This window comes from Galleria mellonella, unplaced genomic scaffold (assembly GCF_026898425.1).
Source record: "Galleria mellonella isolate WM207_F2 unplaced genomic scaffold, CSIRO_AGI_GalMel_v1 utg63, whole genome shotgun sequence".
Lineage (NCBI taxonomy): Eukaryota > Metazoa > Arthropoda > Insecta > Lepidoptera > Pyralidae > Galleria > Galleria mellonella.
This window is the reverse complement of record NW_026442130.1, coordinates 15232914-15257302: the sequence shown is the minus strand read 5'-3', so window position 1 is coordinate 15257302 and position 24389 is coordinate 15232914. Positions and strand designations below refer to the sequence as shown.

The 24389-nt window shown below is 38.7% G+C and overlaps 1 protein-coding gene across 1 annotated transcript; it reads right to left on the bottom strand.

Annotated features, from left to right (window-relative positions):
• Nucleotides 1–101: 101 nt before the first annotated feature.
• LOC113510223 (tafazzin) lies at nt 102–23640 on the bottom strand. The gene is made up of 5 exons (XM_052899771.1): nt 23356–23640; nt 15406–15531; nt 7051–7199; nt 5560–5843; nt 102–5335 (listed from the first exon to the last, which is right to left on the bottom strand). Exons 1-5 carry the CDS (start codon nt 23468–23470, stop codon nt 5086–5088), a joined length of 924 nt encoding a protein of 307 aa, XP_052755731.1. The 5' UTR covers nt 23471–23640; the 3' UTR covers nt 102–5085.
• Nucleotides 23641–24389: the final 749 nt, after the last annotated feature.

Sequence of the window (24389 nt, the reverse complement as noted above, 5' to 3'; positions counted from 1 at the left end):
GGTGATTTTTGTACTGCATCTCTGGTAGTGTGCATCTTGTCGCTGGCGCAGGTCATGCCCGTTTGTTTACAGCTAGGGTAATGGCTAAATAAAAGCTTCAATTTGAGGTCCACCAATTTATTTTCCTTAAGTGAAGTTGTAGATTCTCAAAAAACCAGATAATAATTATAACAGGAAACATCAACAAGGAACCGAGGCTGTCCGGGGCTGCGCCGCCGCCGTCGCCGGCAACTCGCTACCACCGTAAGCTCACGCCACCCACTATGACGCTAAGACGTCAATATTTGGTCATTTTCGGGTCGCGACCTTCAAATTACCAAGGAATGACGCGTCGTGCTACCTGCATATACTGTACCGCGTATGGACTCGATAAATAGAGCATAAGTATAGATACTTTAGTCAGAGGGTGGTTTCTAAATTTAGATTACTCCTGCGAGGGCAACTCTGCGAGAGCAGTAACATTGGTAATTATACATTTTATAATTATTAATTAAAAACAGATATAAAAATGTTTGTGTTTTGAATTTCCAACCATCAGAAGGTGAGGCAGCATCGATAGATAGATATGTAATTTACTTGCAGCACTTACAATACAAAAATAACAACAGACATACATAAGACAATGCGTGTGCCACAGCAACATAAAATGGTCACAATTCAGTTTATTGATTTACCCTCAAAAGAGCAAAACACTTATATTCTGTTGCGGCCAAAAGCCGCTATGTTATTCCTTTACACCACTAAGGTTGTCAAATTACCTATATTAATTTGCTTTTCCTTTACACTTGATTTATTATTATTTTTTGTGCGATACTTTACTCAATCATTTATAATTTTATTTTAATATTAATTATTTATATGATTAATACAATTAATTTGCACTCGTATTATTTTATTTGATATGTATAGAAGGAAAATTAGTTTTCCTAATGGATCATACGCGGCCACTAGATTGAAAGGTTGGAACCGCTCCTCTGGAGCTAAAGCAAACTAAATGGTCGTTTCCCGCAGCTATGTGCCGAGTCAGTGAGTGGCGTTTCGTTTCTGTATTACAGAAGATATGTTTCTGTGGTCGCAGTGTTAGGCGGCGGCGACAGTCCAGTGGCTCCACCCACACAGCCTCGTCTATTATTATATATATATATATATATAATTTCGCGGACAGTTCATCCAATGTCCACCATTAGCCGTCAGTTCAGTTATTCAGTACAGATGGCACTTGTCTATAATTAGAAAAAATAAAATGGCAGAACTACAGTTCTGTGAAGGACGAGGTGGTTCGCGTATAACAGTGATCACATACAAATTAACTAGATATCCACAAATCGCACGGAAGACTACGTTAACAGATATTATAAAAGAATATAGAAATTACATTAGAATATTATTAAAAATAGGTACGTACTTATACAACATTGATTTATAAATATAATTTGGTAACAATTCATAGGACAGTCGCGTGACAGAGGTACATCTCGGAGAAGACACGGGAACGGGGACGCAGCGTCGCCGACCACACATTATAAAACATTTTTATTAACATTTGCTTTTTGTAAATTTATGTCCCTTCTCAAAACGGGGAAAAACAGATGTGGGCGATATTAATTTTATGCCGCGCGCGCGCAGTGTTCACCTACGCATTTATTTACTCTCATAATGTTGCCAGTTTCAAAAAATAATGTGCCACTATATTGACACTCTCTACATGACTAAGATGGCTAAGAGTAATGGCGTCAACGCCTTATGACATGTTATATATTCTAAAATTTCCATCAAAACGATAGAAAAATATTTCAGACCATGCATGTACTCGTAATATGTTCGACGACGCTGCTAAACAATGAATACAATTCACAATAATATTGCCGCTCACGAAAGCAGCGGCGCTCGGCCGACTAAGTCAACAGCGCCGCACAAAACAACATGATTATGCAAGTGATAATAATTAAAATATAAAATAGTCACACTCTTTTTTTGACGCGCACATACATTATTATTTGTGCAATATGTCGCAGGTTTAATACGACACATCCTTAGAGAGTTATTACACTTTTAAATATATCATAGTCAACGAACGAACAGCACTCTAGTCAAATGGAAAATTTTATATCAATAGGTACATTTTCGTTACCGCACGCATAAGAACAAGATGCTGAACTATGTTGTCTCGTGCTATCTTATGCATGTAGCAATGAAAATATCAATAAATACAATTATAAAATGAAAACGCAAAACTGAGCTACACGATTATGTTCACATTATATTTTTAGTGTAATAGCTCCCTTTAAACAGGGCAATATCCTTTGAACGAACGAGTGTGTCGACTTGTAGAGTTGGCAACACTGGCAACACCTACATGTGACCATATTAAAAAAAGTTTTGTGCGCGACATTAGTGTTTCATAAGTATATAATATAATTGTGTTGAAAAATGGAAAAATATTATGCAAACAAGTATAATTACATAGAATAATAGATTTTAACAATTTACATCGAATCTTAACAATTGTGTGTCTCGCCACACAAAATGATTCACTGCAAGCTCACGGAACATGAGATGGACTCGATACAAACGGTGACAGTGTCTACGACGGGCGGTGCCCGCCCGTTATCCTACGGGGTGTGAACCATACGAAACATGTAAAGTTGTGTAAAAATAGTCAAAAACACGATATCAAAATCTCGTCCGGAGGAGGCGGCCGGCGCGCGGCGGCGGCTGCTACGAAAGCTCTTTGTATTCACTACCTATGTATGTATTTATATATAGTACGATCCCAATAAGAATAGGAACGATTTTACACAATACACATATTTTTTTTTACAGAATTTAAACTTTTTTTCTTATAATTTTACCGCTCAATTTGGAATGCAATTCCAGGTAAGGAGAAATTCGGCTGTCACTTCCCGCCAAAGTGACGTCTCAGTTATAATATTACTGTAAACACATAACTCTGTAAAGACAAATAGATACCTATAGTTGAAATGGGACTAGGTGACAATATCTATCTAATTATCCATAGTTGCCGGGTCAGGAAATACAACCAAATGGGCCTACAAAAGCCTAAAAGTGGCAGGCTGATACGGATGGATAGATTAGTTGAAAACATGCATACATTGTCATGTACAGACTGGAGCGATCATTCCATGGACCGTTATAAGTGGAGCGGGGGGAGAGGCCGCTCCCGTGCCGTGGGGCAATGTAGGCTAAATCATATCAGATGTTGACGGTCTACTGTTGAACATAAGCCTCCGACGTAAGGGGAGTACCAGCCAGTACTTGTCATGATTGGCAGGCGGGTTGGTGACTGTAGTTAGGTAGGCTAAATAATAATAATTAAATACCTTTGTTATTTTAAGAGAGAATTTATCACCTTCATTTGAATAAAGAATATAATTAAAAAGAAAATACTATTTTCTCAAACATGCATGGAAATGTGAGCATTATTTTGACAATCTTCTTCGAGATAAAATTGCCGTACTGGCCAGATACATGCGGGCAGCGGCCGGCAAAAGTTGTATGAAAATCCATATCTGTCGAGTTTAGCGGCCAGATAAATTACTATGTAAACTCATATCTGTCCTGTAATTTAAAAATGGAATGACCTCTTACTTCGAAACATGGCTACCAAGGAGGTAATTAATAAAAGGTTTTATTTAAATTTCGAACTGGCTTGCTTGCTTTAGAAAGCTGTTTATTGAAAAAAAAAACAAAGGAACATTATGGCGCGTTAAAAATTATTATTGTTCGTTATTCGTCATTGAAATTAAAAAGTAAAATTGTGTTTTTGATTTCCGCGCATTGTTTGAGAAAAGTACTATACAAGCCTTCGCCACAACTAAGCATTGATGGACTCACGTATGTGTGCCTCGGCTATGTCTCGACCCACATTTGCACGTTCGTCCATCAATGCCTCAGTTGCTGACCGCTGCAGTAATGTACTATTAATAGCGTTAAAATAGATGGCCTACCTATTGATGACGTTAAGGTTTTTATGAACAAGGTGGTATAACTTTCCCCTTGTAAATGATTTCCCTTTCATATGTTCCTATTCTCATTGGGAGTGATACCGTACCGTACACTGCACCCTCTGCTCGGCTCGGGTCGCAACACTCACGCTATAAACATTATATACACCGCTGTACAATGTCATAGACAATTTAACAGAGATTAAAAGAATAGAGAATGATATAGTGTAAATCGCTTCACATGAAAAATATCGATTTTTATATTATTTTGTTTACACGTGGCGTCACTATACACAGAGGGATGGGGGGGGGGGGGGAGGGCTCACTCAGTCGGCAACACTAGGACCAATAGGGATAACAAATATTATACAATCTAAAAAAATATGTCAAGGACTTGCTCATTGGGTCTTAATGTATTAATCGAAACGGACTCTTATTATAAACAAGGTTAGGTTACCGAGAAGCTTCCCCCCGCGCCCCTCGTGTACAGTCGCACCGCTTGCACACACACACCACCCACACATTCATACACACACACATATATATATCGAGTCGAGCACTAGACGCCGACGCACGTCACTACATACAAAATATGAGTCCACGGGATACCTTATCGATAATATTCCACGTAATATAACTTACGAATAAACTAAGTGGCGGTCGGGCGCCGACACGGCGGCGGCGCGCCCGCGGCCTGCCCGGGACCAGCCCCGCCGCATGCCTGCGTGTCTACAGGCCAGCGAACGGGCCGCGGGCCCTAACGTGTCGACGTCAGCGGGCGAGCCCGCGAGCGCTGCCGCTGCCGTGTCGACAAATTAGCTACCTAATAATACTAAAATAAAATAATGCCGGTTCGTTTGATATAAATGCGGCGACGGCAGTCGGCCCGCCGCGGGCGGCCGAGCTCACGGGCGCCGGGCTCACTCTAAATTACTTCGTTGCACCGACTGCCCGTGATCTCGGCGAGACACGACAAAATGCAGTATCTCGGTTGAACAGATAAAACTGAGTATTGGAACAGTGCGCCGGCCGCCACGCGGCCGGGTGGCGCCGCCGCCGCGACGACGGTACAGAGACTCGTATAAAACCTCGTAGAGTACGAGCGGCCGCCGGCACGCGGCTACTGGTCCAGGTGCGGCTGCTTGCCGTTGGCCTGCGGCTGCGGCGGCTGCGGCGGCTGCGGCGGCTGCGGCGGCTGCGGCGGCGGCTTGACCAGCACGTCGGTGCGGCCCTCCAGCAGCCCGTCGGCGCGGCCGGCCGCGCGCCGCACCAGCGCGTGCGTGCGCTCGCGCAGCCGCAGCAGCTCGTCCTGGATGCGGTCCGTGATCGCCTTGCGCGTCTCCTCCTCGCTGGCGTTCGACTCTTTTAACCTGCCGACCACGAGTACGAGCTCCCTGTACAATCGTTTCTCTAGATCATAAGCTGAAGGCGAGAAAGAGGAGAATGGATACTCAATCTGTACCATAGATTCCATAGAAATTTTAAAATATTTGTTTTAATCAGGTCGTGTCAAGGGAGTCTACGAGGCCACGGGCTACGTGGGTTCTTGTCCACAACGAAAGCGAACAGAGTGGCTTGCGGGTAAGTCGGTTACCTATCTAGCAGGTGGTGTATCTGTATGGGCTCGCCGACGTGCAGGAAGACGCGCTTGCGGAACTTGAGCAGGTAGGGCTCCTGGTTGGGCAGCACGCGGTCGAGCCCCTCGTGCCACACGGGCACGATGAGCGGCAGCGGGCCGCGCGCGCTGGCCGCCGCCACCAGCCGCCCCACGCCCCACTTGAACCGGATGTGCTCCTTGTCCACGTTCACGCGGCCCTCGGGGAAGATGTGCACCCACTCGCCGCGCGACAGCCGCTCTATGCAGAAGTCTATCGCCGGCTGCCGAGTACGTTATACTCGTATTATTGATTATTCTGCGTTTTATGTTTTTATCCTTATCATTTTGGGATTCAAATGTCCACTATTGAACTTTCAATTGGAGTCAACTATTCATTGATCTGTTACATAATCGAGGTTGTCGTCCTACACGTAGAGAAGCATCGCTTTACACCGGTGTTTCCCAATGTGGGGCCCACGCCTCATAGGGGGCAATTAAAAAATGGACTCGAAGCGATTTTAACCCTCGCTCGTGCCAAATTTAACAGAAAAGTAAAGAAAAATGCTATCAATATTTATAAGGTATAATTTTGTTTGACGTTACCAAAATATCAACTGGGCGATTAGAGTCGTCAAGTAAACTTTGTTGGGAAAAATTATGTATGGAAGTATAAAATTTTAGAAATATTCAAATGGGACGTGGCACAAAAAAGGTTGGGAAACACTGCTCTACACTGCATCCGCTGCCAGAGTAGCATCTTTTACGTTGTTGGTTCCCTCTTGAGTTATGTAAAACCGTATATATTGTGGAAGTTTCTTGTATAGTTACAGATAATTCTTGTAATATTATAATCAGTTAATAGCAAAAAATGTGTAAACTTCTCTGACGGTACAGGCCACAGATGACGTTTGCAATCAAGGGCATAGGTTATCATGTCATATAATCAGCGGGACATTGACAACTTGAATAAAAGTATAAAACTCTTGACAAGATGGTACGATGTTGTAAATATAATAGTCTTTTCTTACCCCACTGAAGTACTAAGGGTTACTAAGAATAAGGACTTACATAGAAGGAATGATAAAATAAAAACTATAAATCATATAAAAAATGTTTGATATGTCAATTATTTGTCAATAACAAATTTTACATTACTAGATTATATACTCGACACAGTTTATGTAGAAAGTATGCAAGCAAGAAAGATACAACCTGTATCTGAATTTGGTAGGGTTATACGGCCGTATAACATTTTCTACACGCTAGCCTGCTGTGAATTAACAAAAATTTCAACTGATGGTGTATCTTTCGTCCTCTTTTTACTAATTATATTTGCATAAGAAGAAAGGAGGCAACCATATGGTTTACAGTTTTTATTTTATCATTCCTTCTATGTAATTCCTTGTTGTTAGATAGGATACGGTGCTAGGGTCGCCACCCCATGGAGTACTATATGTGTATAGAGTAGAGAAGTAGTGAAGGGGTTACCTGGTAGACGCCGGCGCCGCGCACGACGGGCACGCACTTGCCGAGCGCGAAGAAGTACGAGTGCAGTGCGTTGGTGAAGCAGATGTCGTGCGCGGCCAGCGACCAGCGCATGCGCGACCCGCGCATCAGCGCCACGCAGTCCAGCACGCCTGCGGAGCGGAGCACATACACTACTCACACGTGGTACATTATAGAATATCGAACGACTACCGTCATTTTTAAGTGACTTCCGAAAGAACGAAGTTCTCAGTTTTAAAAGAAAGGAATTATTAACAGTGGCAACTAGCAGCCTCATTGCTAGCAACTCTGCCGGGTTCACCTATTCACAAGGATAATTTTCGAGATTCATTCTAGGTCAATTCATCACTATGGCCTACCTTTTCATCCTGACCTATCTCCTCTCACTGGTGTGTATGTCGTTGGCGCATATCACCCATTAAAAAAACCTTTACCTATTGTGGTGGCATTAAAAATCTATATCTTTTACCAACTAATGAAACGAAATATAATGAGTACTGTGCGGGTAATGTTGCGGTACATGCAAACTATGCGTGCCGGTCTCGCCCACAAGGGGGCGCGCCCGTCAGCTCGTGTCACCGAGGTCGAGGCAGCTCGAGCCCATGGTATATATGTCATAATGACGATATTATTGTATCATGTTACGTTAATTACACTAATGTGGATTATGTTCGTATCATAGCTTTCGCCTTTAATTATTTGTAGAAGAAAATATTTATTGCCAACAACAAAATAATTTGTTTAATAAATGTATTTAAAAAACGAACAGAGTTTCGTGTCTCCAGTTTATCCAAGGGAGGCTTTGTATAAAAGTCGTTTGCTTGGGCACCTCTATCTCTGTGGGATATGGCAATTAATTTACAGGGTACAGAAGAATAACACCTGATTCTTCAGGAATGGCAACGCATGGGGTGGGGGGGGGGGGTATCATGGGCGAAACAGTATACTCTGTTATGTGCATGCTACTGCTCATGTCTATAGACGACGGTTAGCACTTTCCATCAGGTGGGCCGTCAGCTTGTTTGCCATTCTAAGTTGCATAAAAAAAATGTCAAATTGTCTATAATTAATCTCCTCCGTCCAAAGGTTGTCTGGAAGAGATCACTCTCAGTGATAAGGCCGCCGGTTGTTTTCTTAGTCTGATATTTTCTTGTAATTGTTTGTATCTATTATAATAAGATTACTATTGTAATCTTTTCGAGGATACAATAAACAGTATCTATCTATCTATAATATTATTGGCTTAATAAAAGAATAACAAAATTGATGTGTTGTTCAGTAACAGTTTCTTTTATACGACCCAGAACGACAAACAAGCTGCTGACCCACCTGATTAGAAATGGTACCTGACCGTCATGAACACTAGAGAATGTACTGTGACACCTATAGTACGCCTCTGTCCTGAGAAATAGATTTCCTGGGGGAGGAATTGTTAGTAATGGGGAGGTTAGTCCCCATTGTTATCAATATACCCTATTAGGTCGAACGCTGTTCCCCCTGGAAACTATTGTGACTAATTTATCGTCGAATTTGTAACGATGGGCTAATTGACCTGCCTTTTCATCTTCACCTATCACCCCTCACTGGTACCCCGACAGTGTACGAGGTCTGTCCGGAAAGTTCGTATAAAAGTGTTCTGGAATGCGAGAAAGAGGAGTGGGGAGGCCAGGTAAGCGCAGGACCCCTTCCTTATGTCCCTAACAATGCTTCAGTTCTGGTCTGACCGCCGTACGGTGCGAACTGGCTTGTCACGCCATCTGTGAAGTTACCTCTTAACGAAACCCCGTCGGCATGGAGCCCGCTTCCGTTGAAGAGCAGCGCGTCGTAATCAAGTTTCTCTCGAAACTCGGCAAGAATGGCCGTGAAATTTTTGCCGATCTCAGAACAGTTTATGGGGATGATGCTGTGAAGGAACCAACCGTCCACAAGTGGCTAAAAAGATTCAGAGAGGGCCGAGAAAGCGTTCAAGATGACCCACGTTCAGGACGTCCTTCCACTTCACATTCCGACGAAAACGTGGAAAGAATTCGAACTTGTGTTAATGGGGACCGTCGTTTAACGGTCAGACAGGTGGCTGAAGAGCTTAATTTGGGCGAGAGGGGCGTTGGATTCTTCACCACGACAATGCCCCTGCCCACACCTCTCTTGTTGTCCGTGAGTTTTTGAGTAAAAATTCCATTACGGTGACCGAACACCCCCCTATTCGCCGGATTTGGCCCCGTGTGACTTCTTCTTGTTCCCAAAAACCAAATTGGTACTTCGGGGGCGGCATTTGGGGGACATAAATGAGATAAAAAAAGCTACGACGGGGCAGCTGAGAAACCTACAACCAGAGGACTTTCAAGGAGCCTTCTCACAGTGGAAACGGCGTTGGCACAAGTGCATTATGTCACAGGGGGAGTACTTTGAAGGGAATAAAATTGATTTACCTGAATAATTGTAAAATAAAATTTTTAAAAAACTTTTATACGTACTTTCCGGACAAACCTCGTATACCGATAGCGCGGGCGGGGTAGCCATGCCATTTTCACCCATTAAAAAAATAGATTTCCTTCTGCATCCTGAATTCTACTTAAAGTTTACCTTCTTTTTAAACTTACCTTAAAAAGAAGGTAAACTTTTTTTCATCTTCTTGTACCTTCTATTTAAAGTTTTTAGAATGTCATTTACTATTATCAAATAGGACGAATACATGAAATTCACATGAACATACATGCTTCAAATATCACGCAATTACCTGAATGTATGCAATACAATATGATTACGTACACCCAAATGAAAAATAACGTCGCAATCCGCAATGAATTGAGACTTATTATTGTAAAACGAATCGCGATAGTACGAGCCACAATAAATGTTACGACAATAACAGATATAAATACTAACGTGCATACGCAAACGCGATAAACCTTTGTTTACTACATACTTTATTGATAGGAGGCAAATGAACTGACAGTCCAATAAATTGACGGCCAAACTGATGCATAGAAAGCGGTGACCATCGCCTATAGACGCACATGGCACTCTTCACTTCACCCCACCAACTCTCATGATTTCTTTTTAATATACGATAATGGAATGGTAACCCTACCTGCGCTATCGGTATACGCTGGCGGCACACCACTGAGGGGTGACACGTGAAAATGAAGCAGGTCAGGTAGCTTATCGTGACGAATTTCATTAAAATTAACCACGATGGTTTCCAGGGGAAACCGCGTGGAAGCCAACCTGATAGAGTGTATTGCTAGCAATGGGTCAGTTAGATCCCATTATTAACAATCCCTTTCCCTCCACTCTCATAGGTTGCCATTCCTGGGGACTGTTCTATCGTGTGCTCTTTAAACTGAAATGCAAGCACAGCTGTATAGTGGCAGAAATGTTGGGGGAAGGGATTGTTAGTAATGCAGATTACCACTTCCATTGCTAGCAATATACCCTGTCAGGTCGACCTCCACGTGGTTCCCCCTGGAAACCATCGTGCTGAATAGTAGGTGTATTCGTCACGATGGGCTACCTGACCTGCCTTTTCATTCTCACCTATTATCCCTCACTGGTGCCCCGCCAGCGTATATCTTTAGGGCAGGCGGGGTAACCATTCCATTGTCATTCATTTAAAAAAAATCTGTTATTTAGACAAATAAAAACATGCTGAGATTGTTTACTAAATATGTCAAGCATAAAAAACAAAACCGATCATAATTACGTATGTATTGCGGTTAGACTACGTAGCGCCAATTCGCAACGCTTACACGCAAAATAAACTGTACTGGTGCATTAGTGTCCAGTATCCAGTGGAGTACAACCGGTTTACGCACGCGATACTCATTTTCTTATCGTTGAAACACAGCGAAACCGCGCGCCTCCCCATAGTTCACAGTCATGTTAATTATAGCTCCACTATTATGTGCAACTTCGGGTACTCGACGAAAATACTACTACGCTACGCTGTTCCAAAGATATTTAAAGATATTCTATAACGACGTTCGAATTTTAACTCTGAGCAAGTCAACACTGGTTATTTTACAGGAGAGCGTAAAATGTCTATTTCCATTTGTATTGTCCTCGTCTTGTCTATTACCGTCGATATCAGTAGAAGAGTATGCATTTTATTTTGTTAATAACATGAATACTTTTCTTCTCTATGTAAATTCTAGTTTAGTGAGTCATATGTTATTAGCGTAAACTACGCACCCACCTAAGTATACGAGTGAGCCTGTTGAATGTCTAATGTTCTCGATAATCTGACGACTATTTTTTTTTAATGGATGATAATGGAATGGTAGCCCCGCCTGCGCTATTGGTATACGCTGGCGGGACACCAGTGAGGGATGATAGATGAGCGTCAGTTAGCCTATCGTGACAAATTCAACAATAAACCAATTACGATGGTTTCCAGGGGGAACCGCGAGGAGGTCGACCTGATAGGGTTTATTGCTAGCAATGGGGTTGCTAATCCCCGTTACTAACAATCCCTTCCCCCTCTGACGACTATTAGGAAACGTTAATAAACTACGCACGTAGTTATACGTGAGTATAATTATTGAGTATATAAGATTGCCCTTATTTCAATTTATGCAACTACAAAAACCCAGTGATTCACCATTTCGCAGAGTAACTAGTGCTATTATTTACAATTCAACAACAACAAGCCATGAACGTGCTGTAAACACGGACAACTCGCGGGTTTTACAGTATACATTTCGAAGAGACTGCGATTTCGGAAACACCTGCCAATTATATTGTTTGCTCGAGACTTCTCATAATTGAATTAGGATGAGACATCTTGATTGGATATGCCAAGGGTCACGCGGGGGCCTTGACCTCCTCAAGGTCTACATTGTTATCGTGTTTATCGTGCCATCTAACCCTCACTGTAAATATAGATCAGAGTACATATTTACGTGGATATTATGTTTCGCTTGGCGTCACCTTACGTCCCCTTATGAAGTCCTTAACAAACGCCACTTTTCAATTGACTTCAAAAAGAAGGAAGTCTTCAATTCGGTTATATTTTTTTCGTTTGATAGTAATGCGAATTATCACTCCCATTGTTAGCCATATACTCTGTTAGGTCGAGCTTCACCTGGTCTCCCCTGGAAACCATCATGCTGAATTCTTGATGTATTTATTACGATAAGCTAACTGAGTTGCCTTTTCATTCTCACCTAATATTCCTCACTGGGGGGAAGGGATTGTTAGTAATGAGATCTAACAGCTCCATTGCTAGTAATATACCCTATCAGGTCGACCTTCACGCGGTTCCCCCTGGAAACCGTCGTGGTTTATTCTTGTTCGTCACGATGGGCTAACTGACCTTTTTCATCCTCACCTATCATCTCACTGGTGGCCCGCTCGTGTATGTATACCGATAGCGCAGGCGGGGTCACTATTTCATTTTCACCTATTAAAAAAAAATATTCCTCACTGTCCCGTCAATGTCTACCGGCAGTGCAGGCGAGGCTACTATTCCATTTTCACTCATAAAAATAAAAATAAAATTAATATATAATATAATAAATAATCCAAGAGTACATATATTCAATATCAAAATAGCACTTGTTCAATACATCAATCATATAATAATATCTAGCTGATAATTATATCAGATCATAGAGCGCAGTGGCTCGCAGTGGCTCGCAGTGGCTGTTCATACACACGTACACATGCAAAACGATTCGTGTATTCACGTCCACATATACACATTGAACTATAACACGTTTCGTCTAATCGAATTACTATAATTATCATCTCAATCTCTGACGTTAGGGGGAAAGGGATTGTTAGCAATGCGGACTAACAGTGCCATTGCTAGCAACATATCATGTCAGGTCGACATCGTAGTCCCCCATGGAAACTATCGTGCTGAATCCCAGGCGTATTCATCACGATGGGCTAACTGACCTGCCTTTTCATTCTCATTTATCATCCCTCACAGCCACGTCACGCCAGCGTATACCGTTGTTTTTTTTTGTTATACTTTGTTTTCTGTCGCTGCGATGTTTTTTGCGACATCCTTCTATTCTGTATCATTGATATATCTATATTTTAACTGAGGATTTTTTCCAGCGTATACCGTTAACACAAGTGGGGTTACCAATCCATTATCACCCATTAAAAAAAAATCCCTGATATTCGATATTTATAAACGAGATCTCGTATGGCGATTATTTATAAAGTAAATTCGTAATTTTTGTAAGCAGTCGTGAGCAGTCGTCGCCTTCGAAAAGAAGGACATTCTCAATTCGGTCGTATTTTTTCATATATGTTATCTCATTACTACGTCAGTTATAAATCGATTTCTAATATTATTATTATCTGAAAGGATATACTTATAAATTGGTCACATAATAATGTTATCAAAAACGGTTCAATAGTTTAGTTTAAATCAATATAACTAGTTCTGTTACAATTTCAGTCGGTTTAATTTTACGGAAGACAATATTAAATTATTTATTGACAGTTCGTGAGCGTGTGGTTCTGATAATGTTATTGGGAGCACTACAAAATATTTAATATTTGAATTAGGGGGGAAAGGGATTGTTAGCAATGGAGTTTGACAGCTCTATTGCTAGCAATATGCCTTATTAGGTCGACCTCCACGTGGTTCCCCTTGGAAACCATCGTGAACAATTCTTGTTGAATTCGTCACGATGGGCTAACTGACCTACTTCATCCTCACCTATCATTCTTCACTGGTGCCCCGCCGGTGTATACCGATAGCGCTGGTGGAGTCACCATTCCATTATCATCCATTAAAAAAAAATGAATTGTTCGAATGTAGCCTGCTTTTATAAAGGCACGACTGGCGTCGATTGTTATACTACACATTTTTTTTAATGGATAATAATAGAATGCCAATCCCGCCTGAAGAATGAATAAATATACGCTGGCGGGGCACCAGTGAGGGATGATAAGTGACAATGAAAAGGCAAGTCAGTTAGCCCGTCGTGATGAATACACCTGGGATTTAGCACGATGGTTTCCAGGGAGTTATCACGTGGAAGTCGACATGATAGGATATATTGCTAGCAATGGGACTGGTAGTTCGCATTACTAACAATCCCTCCCCCCTTACACGACTACACTTGATATCGACGGCCGAGTTATATCACCAGCTACACTACTACACACTTAACATTAATTATAGAACCAATTGTTTATGCAAAAGTTCAAAGATCGCAATTATTAATCATATAAACATACGGCGCCGTATGCATGCGATAATACACGCATACGTGTACTGTGAAAGCGCGAAGTGATGTATGGATCATAAATTTAAAGACTAGTTTACTGCCCGCTACATTCAGAAGAAATATACATATAATAGATTTTTTTTTTGATGGGCGTATGATATGGTAACCCCGCCTGCGCTAACGGGATACGCTGGCGGAGCACCAGTGAAGGGTGATAGATAAGAATGAAAACAGGCCAGTTAGCCCATCATGATGAATTCATCAGGAATTATCCATGATAGTTTCCAGGAAGAACCGCAAGGAGGTCGACCTGGTTGGGTATATTGTTAGCAATGGGATCCTCAGTCTCCATTACTAACAATCCCATTCCCCACTAATAGATAATTTCTGACCGAGAATACCTACTTGGGACAGATAAAAAAAACACTAGGTGTCATGTCGTACGGAGAGGTCAACGATACGGCCTGGGATAGAGCTGGCTGGAAGAAGATGCATGAATTAGTTGCGCCGACAAGAGGAAACTCTTAAATGAAAAGAAGAAGATAATTTCTAGATGATGTACAAGATAAAATGTAAATATATCAGTTTTTAAGTTAGACTTTTAGGAACACAATAGTGAAAACCACATCTCATTTGGTGTAGTAGTTTTTTCGTGAAATGGGCACAAACATATAGAGAGATCGACAGAGACAACATTTCTAACAATTATTGTTTTGACTTCTATTGCTTTTACTAAACCCTTTCACATCAATTCTCCTTATTTACCTCCCATGACAGACATCGTCTAGTTACAATTTTATTATATTAGTAAGATAGTTAGCATATCTACTTTTGTATGAACTAATTAATGTCACACACACTGCGTCTTTTACTAATGTATACAGAAATTTATGATAAAGGAAGGATATATTTTGGATCCCCTCATTAGATCTTTAAAAAACGACGAAAAATGTTTCTTGTCTGTGTACGTTGTTTCTGTGTATGTTTATTACGAGAGACGGGATTATACTGTCAGAAATGGGGACTACTACCCCATTGCTAGTAATACCGTAACTTGCCTGACATCATCGTTAGCTATCTCGCACTGATATCCCGCCGACGGGGTTACTATTCCAACGTGTGTCATAGCGGCCGGTGTACTCACCCCAGAGGCCCGGGTCGTCGAAGCACGAGTGGTGGTTGGAGACGGTGAGCAGGGGCACGCCCTCCGGCCGGTGCACGGCGCGCGTCAGGATCTCCCTGTTGTACACCGTTGTCTTATTCAGGAACTCTGCAATATAATTTTATTTAGCTACTTCACGATCACAACAAAATACGAGTGTAAACTTTTAAAGCGATTTCCTAGAAGAGAAGATCATTCCTAGTTTTGGTGCAAGGTTATCCGATTACATCACTAATACTGAATCGATTTTGATAATAATTTTGTCACGATTGAAACAGTTTTTTTGTAGAGTATAATATAATTCTCATTCCAAGTAGGAAAGGCTAACGAGGTGACAACGTACTGGATGGATAAGTGATGGCAATCGTAGCGTCTAGACATAAACCATGTCATGGAAAACACAAAATACACTGTGACCCCCATGGCCTATTCGTTCTTTACCATTTTTTAGAACTACCTTGTTATGCTTCCGTGCTTTGCAATTTCACTATGATATCAAGCTCACAGTTTAAAAGGAAACATAATAAAGCAAATACAGCTGCTTGGGGACAGCAACACGAGTGAGACAAAGATGTCGTTCGTGTCTAAAGGAGACGGTTATCACTTTCTGTTATGGGGTCGTAAGCTTGTTTGCAATTCTAAGTTCTAAAAAATAAAAAGTACTGTATAAAACTATAAAGCACTATCGTAAGTAAGATCTTTGTACACGTAACTTAGTTGGTAGTTGGAACATGTTATGTATCACATTTTTACGTGATTATACGTCTAAAGTTCATACAGATAATGATATATTAGTATATAATACGTAAAAAACTAATTATTTATACCATCAGAATTAGAGTAACACGTTTATTTACTATTCCAATAGAAATAATTGGTAATACAGAAATGGAAGTAATGTAAATGTAAGTAATCGTGCCTCAGATCAAACTGTTTATAATTACTCCTCTCCATCCAAAGGTTGCTTGGAAGAGATCGCTTTTAGCGATAGGGTCGCCCGTTGTTTTCTCATTGTGATTATTTCTTGCAATTATTTGTATCTATAATAAATTTACTATTGTAATCTTTTGGAGGAAACAATAAAGAGTACCTATTTACCTATCTATCCAATAATCAACGAAATGCCCATTGTTTCATTAGTGTTCACGTACCGTTTATTGATATGATGTACAATAATATAGTAACAATGTATGTTAAAGGAAATATAAAGACAATAGTACAGGGATGGCCTACCGATGTACGCTGGCTACTGACGGCATGCAGCAACAAATTCTTGGCACGCCAGTTATTAACGAACCCATGTACTTAATAACGTAAAATAATTATTGATACACATATATAGAGTTTTAATTACTGTATAATGCAGTCTCTAAATAATTTAAACAATTAGGTCTTAATCAATTCAAACAAACTTTGTCGAAGTGGCTCTTACAAAAGTGCTTCTACTTGGTGAAAGAATTTATTGAGCATTGACGTGATAATATTTAGCGTGCCAGGGGGGGGAAAGGGATTGTTAGTAATGGAGACTAAAAATCCCATTGCTAGCAATATACCCAACCAGGTCGACCTCGTCGCGGTTCCCCCTGGAAACTATCATGGTTAATTCCTGATGAATTCATCATGATGGACTAACTGGCCTGTTTTCATTCTCATCTATCACCCTTCACTGGTGCTCCGCCAGCGTATCCCGTTAGCGCAGGCGGGGTTACCATACCATTTTCATCCATCAAAAAAAATATTTAGCGTACCATATTTGGTGTAAATGTAAACTATTACATGTTGTACAAATTAAAAATATATATTATTTGGTACTTGTTTATAATTATTATTTGACATTAACATCTACTGACATCCTCGAAGTAATAATTTATTATTTCAAATTATAATAATGTACAAATGTTAATGTGGCACAGTATGTACGGTACTGTATATTATGAATCGTAAATTAATTATTCGTAGTTGTATTGAAAAATAACCTCAAATTACAATTTGCATGCTTAATATTAGCTGAATATGGAATTGTTTACGTATTGTATAAGAACTTTGTCATTACCTATTTAAAGCAAATAAAGTATTTTATTCTATGAATATTTAAAGTACAGGATTTACCTATTTAGGGAGCAGGCTTTCACCTGTGTTTTAAGATGTTTGTAACATTTATTTTGAAATAAACTTATTATTATTTGAATACTATTAATACGACCAGAGGGAGACTTTGTATAAAAGTCGATTGCTTGGGTACCTCTGTCCCATTCGTGTTTCAACCGTGAAGCAGTTGTGTTTGCATGGCTGTGTTTCGGTTTGAAGGGTGGGATATGGCGTGAATTTACTGGGTACAGAGGAATAACACCTGAGTCCTTAGGAATGGCAACGCATGGGGGGTATCATGGGCGAAACAGTATACTCTGTTATGTCCATGGTACTGCTCATGTCTATAGGCGACGGTTACCACTTTCCATCAGGTGGGCCGTCAGCATGTTTGCCATTCTAAGTTGCATAAAAAAAATATTAATACGAATATTTTTATTATAACATTTGTTGTCTATTAAATCAAGACTTTAACGGTCAATACACTTTGTGGGTTCGCTACCCCTGTAACAGCTACTTTGCATGACCAACTGGCTACGTAATATAGTTTGTTTCAATGATATTAGTAACGTGGAATAATTAAAGATCGTGTCCCACAATAAAAAAATAAAAGCCGGTCAAGTGCAAGCCGGACTCGCGCAACCAGGGTTCTATACAAAATCATCAAGTTTGATTTTATTTCTGAAATAACTACAAATTTTGGATTTTGGATTTTTTCCTTTACTAATTTTTGATTCCCTTTGCGAATGTCAAAATATACGACATAAATGGAACATAAACGGGTGTATTTTTTGACTGTGTCGATTTAGAAGCTTGATTCGTTCATTGTTTTAAGACATTGCATACCAGAGTTTATATGATATTAATTTCAACTTGATACTTTCACGCGTCCATAAGAAAAAGGGTCTTGATAGATGGTGAGATGGACGGACGGACGGACGGACAACGAAGTGATCCTATAAGGGTTCCGTTTATTCTTTTGAAATTGCGGAACCCTAAAAAACGACTGCAATTGTAACAAAACCAGTATATTTTTTTTATATAAAAATTAATATAAATAAGTATATACTTTCAGATAAAAGAATTTTTCAAATCGGTTTACAACTGACGGTGTTGATTAGGGGGGAAAGGAATTGTTAGTAATGGGGTCTAATAGCCTAATTACTGGCCATATACCCTCTCAGTTTGACCTCCACGCGGTTCCCCCTGGAAATCATCATGTTTAATTCTTGTCGAATTCATCATGGTGGGCCAACAAACCTGTATTCATTCTCACCTTCCACTGGTGTCTCGTCGGTGTATACCAACAGCGCGGGCGGGGTTACCAATCCATTTTCACTCATTAAAAAAAAATCTGACGGTAACAAACATAAAAAAAATTACCACCGCATTGTGAACCTCGCTCTTCCTGAAGTCGGTTGAAAAGTGATATTTTCGTGTTGTAATATTGAGCATACATTATCAGTGATGTGGCGGGCGCGCAGCGGGTCAAGGCCATGAATATTATAAGAGACAGACAGATATTGTTTACGGCTGGCTAATGAATATAGAGTAGCAGACAGTGAGACTACATTCACTGTTTCTTTCAACTGCTATGAGCGGCGGTTTGCTTTTGATGCGAACGTAAATCGTAGAAGAAAGCTAGTTATGTAATTACAACATATTACATTCCAATCACAATAGTTGAACAAGGAAATATCTATTTTAAATGGCTAAATAGATATTTTTTCAAAATTATGACCAGCTTCTATATGTTTAGTAAATATTTGTTATGCCACTTGCAATCAAGTGGACGGCTTTTAAAATATCACTGAAAATTACCAAACCGCGCTATAGCTACAGCGTCCAAGTTGTCTATACATATATAACTTGTTTATGGTAATTTTATATACCCAGTAGATGACTACGATAAGACTGCTTGAATTGAGCCTCTCATGGAACATTCTCAATTATCAAAATTTGCGATAAATACATTTCATTAATTCTTTTACAATATCATGGCTCATTCATAAATAAAAATATATGTAAAAATTAGTCATTGATAATGCATGTTTTTTTTACATACATACATACATACATATCTGTCACGCCTGTCTCCCATTAGGGTAGGCAGAAACAATGGAACGCCAAATGCTTCGATTCAAACAAACCTCTTTCGCTTCTTCCACATTCATCAATCTTGTCATACACGCTCGTCGGTTACGGGTACTTTTAATTTGGCCCTTCTTCAGCACGTCGCCTATTTGGTCGACATACGTCCGTCTAGGGCGGCCCCTACCGACATCTCCATTCATTCTTGATCGATAAATCTCTTTCGTAATTCTTCTTTCATCCATCCTCTCCAAATGACCAAATCAACGCAACATTCCTTTTTCAATTTTTGTCACTACATCGTCTTTCAGTCCACACTTCTCTCTAATCACACTGTTTCTTACTCTATCTTTTAAAGTAATACCACACATACTTCTCAAAGCTCTCATCTGTACAGCATTTATCTTACTTTCATGCTTCTTCTGCCATACCCACGATTCGCTTCCATACATGAGTGTTGGTGTCAGTACTCCTTGAATTATAGCAAGGCGAGCTTTGCTCGATACATTTTTACTTGACATAATCGATAGCAGTGCACCGTTAACACTGTTTCCCGCTTTTACTCTCCTCTCAATATCTCTGGATGATAATGGAATGGTAACCCCACCCGCGCTATCGGTATACACCGGCGGGGCACCAGTGAAGGATGATAGGTGAGGATGAAGTAGGTCAGTTAGCCCATCGTGACGAATTCAACAAGAATTGTTCACGATGGTTTCCAGGGGGAACCACGTGGAGGTCGACCTAATAAGGCATATTGCTAGCAATAGCAATGGGGCTGTCAAACTCCATTACTAACAATCCCTTTCCCCCCCGACCCAATGATAATGCATGTTAAGATATGGATTTACCACTAAATAATGACAATATAACAGTGACCTTAGGTCAATTATTATATAAGACTGTCCTTAGTGGGTCAGTGAGATATAATTTTTACTACTGCTCAACAAGCTGATAGCACACTTGATTGGAAGTGGTAAGGATTTGTTTTTATACATCTAGAATGGCAAACAAGCTGACGGCCCACCTGATGGAAAGTGGTAACCGTCACCTATAGACATGAGCAGTACCATGGACATAACAGAGTATACTGTTTCGCCCAAGATACCCCCCATGCGTTGCCATTTCTGACGACTCAGGTGTTATTCCTCTGTACCCAGTAAATTCACGCCATATTCCACCCTTCAAACTGAAACACAGCCATGCAAACACAACTGCTTCACGGTTGAAACACGAATGGGACAGAGGTACCCAAGCAATCGACTTTTGTACAAGTCTCCGTCAAAAGGATTGCCTGTTGGTGTTAACAACACCATGGACATTACAGAACTTTACTATTACATTAATATACTATTTACAGACTGACATAATATGTACTTTATTATTAAATGGCACTGGCTATTATTTCTAATGTAATTAATTAATTCTAATGTTATTGATTGATTTTTTAATATATTATTATAATTTTATTACTATTAATTGAATGAATAATTGATGTAATGTTAAGTAACTTATATGTATGTATTACATGTAATGTAACTTGTACCTAGCCAATAATGATTTTGCATGCTTTAAACTATAAGGCGAACATTTGTACTTCACAATATAAATCAATCTATCTACTGTGATGTACATGGTACTGCTCATGTTTTTTAATGGGTAGAGTGATTAGTGATTAGAACTAGTGATTGATGATAGAAGAGGATGAAAGCAGGTTGTTTGGCTTATTATGACGAATTCAACAAGAAGTAACCACAAATGGTTTTCAAGAGGAACTGTATAGAGGTCAACCTGACAGAGTGTATTGTAATGGGGTTGTTACATCCCATTAGTAATAATCCCTAGTCTCCTTCTGGTAGAAATTAATATTATATTATACAGAACTTGTAGTGTGGGCACGGTACAATGGAAGAAAAAAAAAATGATTTGAAAAAAATAGAGGAAACAAAAGCCAAAAAATACACAAAGAAAAATAATCTGATTAGTTATTATTTTTAAATAAAATATTGATAAGTGTATGTGCTACCTACTGATTTGTTTGAAGTCAGTGTCAAGCACAAAGGGAACAAGAACAATAATACCTAATAATAACATTAATAAATGTCTGTAAAAATTGTGTGAGGTTTAAAACAGAAGTGTCTCTTAAACAATAATGGTTGTATTGAACACCAAAAATTAAATATTACAAATGGTTGTCAATTCACATAAAAATATATGTGCATATTTCAATACCATCAATCACTTTCCAATTGTAGAAGACAATAGATGAACTGCTTGATCTCGACCTCCTCAATTTGTAATTTAGGACACTGCATTATGTAACTGCCGTATGTACATATACAAGTTCAGGTAATATATTTATTATTTAGAATTGAATATAATAATATATAACTAATTTGGTTATCTCATTAACCTCTTGAGACCTTGTATACCTATTGGGCTATGCAAAAAGAAGATGGCTGAAGTGCAGCAAATATACAAAATTTTTTAATTCTTCTTTCACCATGGTCTTATATATTGTTATGTATACATTACACTTTTATATTTATAATGTTAAAGTTTCAAAACATTTGTATAGTATAATAAATGTAATAAAATAAAAATTATTTATTTATTTAAAAATAATACCTCAGCTTAATATTTTGGTGTCTTGTAACTTAGAGCAAAATATGCTTTATTATATATATATATATATATATATATATATATATATATATATATATATATATAAACAGATTTAAGAAAATAAGCTATTTCATAGAAAATAATAAGAGATTTAGTAATATAATGATTTATAGTTATGTATTTAAACAAATATAGAAAATTCTAATAAACATAAATTTAAATTATTATTACACGTGTTTCTTTTGTGGAAAATCAACACATTCTAGCTATATACTATATGATGAGTATAATTTTCTATATGTCAATTAATTTAATTGATATATAATGTAGGCCTTTTAATTAGGTAAGGAATAATGTAATTAACTATTGTAATAATGTAGAGCAAGTAGAAAAATATAATAGCACACATGACATTAATTATTAAAATTAAATAATAACACTTAATTTAAAATTAAAAGTATGTAGCATTAATAATCATGTATACATGTTGAGTTTTACATCCACCATATCAGCAATAGTCGATAAATATATCCGACTTCTCCCTTAGTAGTGCAACATGTTAGTCAGTAGTGCAAAATATTAATTTTAGTATTACTTACAGATTCCGATATTTCAGATTATCACTCATGGTATTTAAATTATTAATTTGAAATGTTTCCTTTACATTAATATACTTATCTTACATCTTATTGATATCATGAATGGATATTTGTTTGTTTATCACTAAATATGCTTAAACAATTTCACAGATTTCAATGAAATTTTGTATGAAAATGGCCCATATACTAAATTGAAACATTTTTGTTTTAAAACTACTTACTATGTTAACAGAATTCATTATGTATGAATAATTATGTAAACACATACCTAAGTGTATTACATATCAGGTATATAGGTGATTTAACAATTTCGAAATCATACACGGCTACAGTGCTGACTTCGTAGTGTGTACTTTGCACAGGCAGGTGGTTCATATTTCGCTGATGCAGGGTTCAAGTGTACGTGGAACACATTGGCCATTATTTCAACATAGCGGGCTGCCAATTCATCACAAATTTATTTTGGATCACCCAGAAATTTATACTGAAGAAAAAAAACTATGTAGACCGGTTGGGCTATTATACGTACCTATGATAATCTTGCTAAATAATCCCACAACGGCCAATGTGATTGTACTTGCACAAGTCCAAAGTCGTCCTGGATTCCGCAATCTCGGAATTATCCACCCGATATCGTAGCCCATGGTCGTATATACTTAGAATCACTTTTCAAAATACTAAAAAAACATCATTACTGTGAATAACTTTAAATTAAAATAATTAATGGCTTTGTTAATAAACTAGTCGACAAGTCTGCTACTTCGCGAATGAGCGATTGACATCTGACTTGACCGTGCCTAGCTGACAGCGGACTCTTTTGACAGTATATAATTTTTTTATTGGGGTTTTTATGAAACACGGTTGTTTTTTTTTCGAAAAGTTTTTAACGGCTTTGGAAACACGTCCTAAATAGCAAGTAACTAGGTGTTGTATTACGATTAAGGGGAAAATACTATATAAATTGTAGAAATTCCTTAATTATGATTTGAGAGTGATTTTAATGTATCATACATTGGCGTATTTAAGATTATTTTACAGGCGTGAGGAGTTTAAAAAAGAGTCTGCTGGCCTCTTAAAAAGACACATATTATGTACTCTCAGACATATTATTGCAGAGCTGTCTGTGAGATATAAATGTTATGCACTTTAACTACATCATGTTACCTTTTCTACGATTTTCGTCTAATAATTTGAAACCGTGCATGAAAAAAAAAACCTTAAATGGTTTGATTACGCGGTATGTCAACGTTGATAGCATGCACATTTATGTAACTTACGACGTGTCTAAATGTCAGTATAATAAAAATAAAAAAAAAGTAAAAAGTTTATGTTCATGTTACGAAGATTAGACGATGGGTGTTATATGTGTCATATACAAATTCAATGAAATACGCCTACTAATTTTTTGCCGCAATTGTCACTAAATGAAACAATAATTTTGTTATTACTTATAATTTGTTTATTTATGTTTTACTTATATTATTTACCTAATTACTATTTATAAAATTATGCTTGAAAATATAAATATTGAAAACAATTTTGACTCAAATGTCTACATTGTCC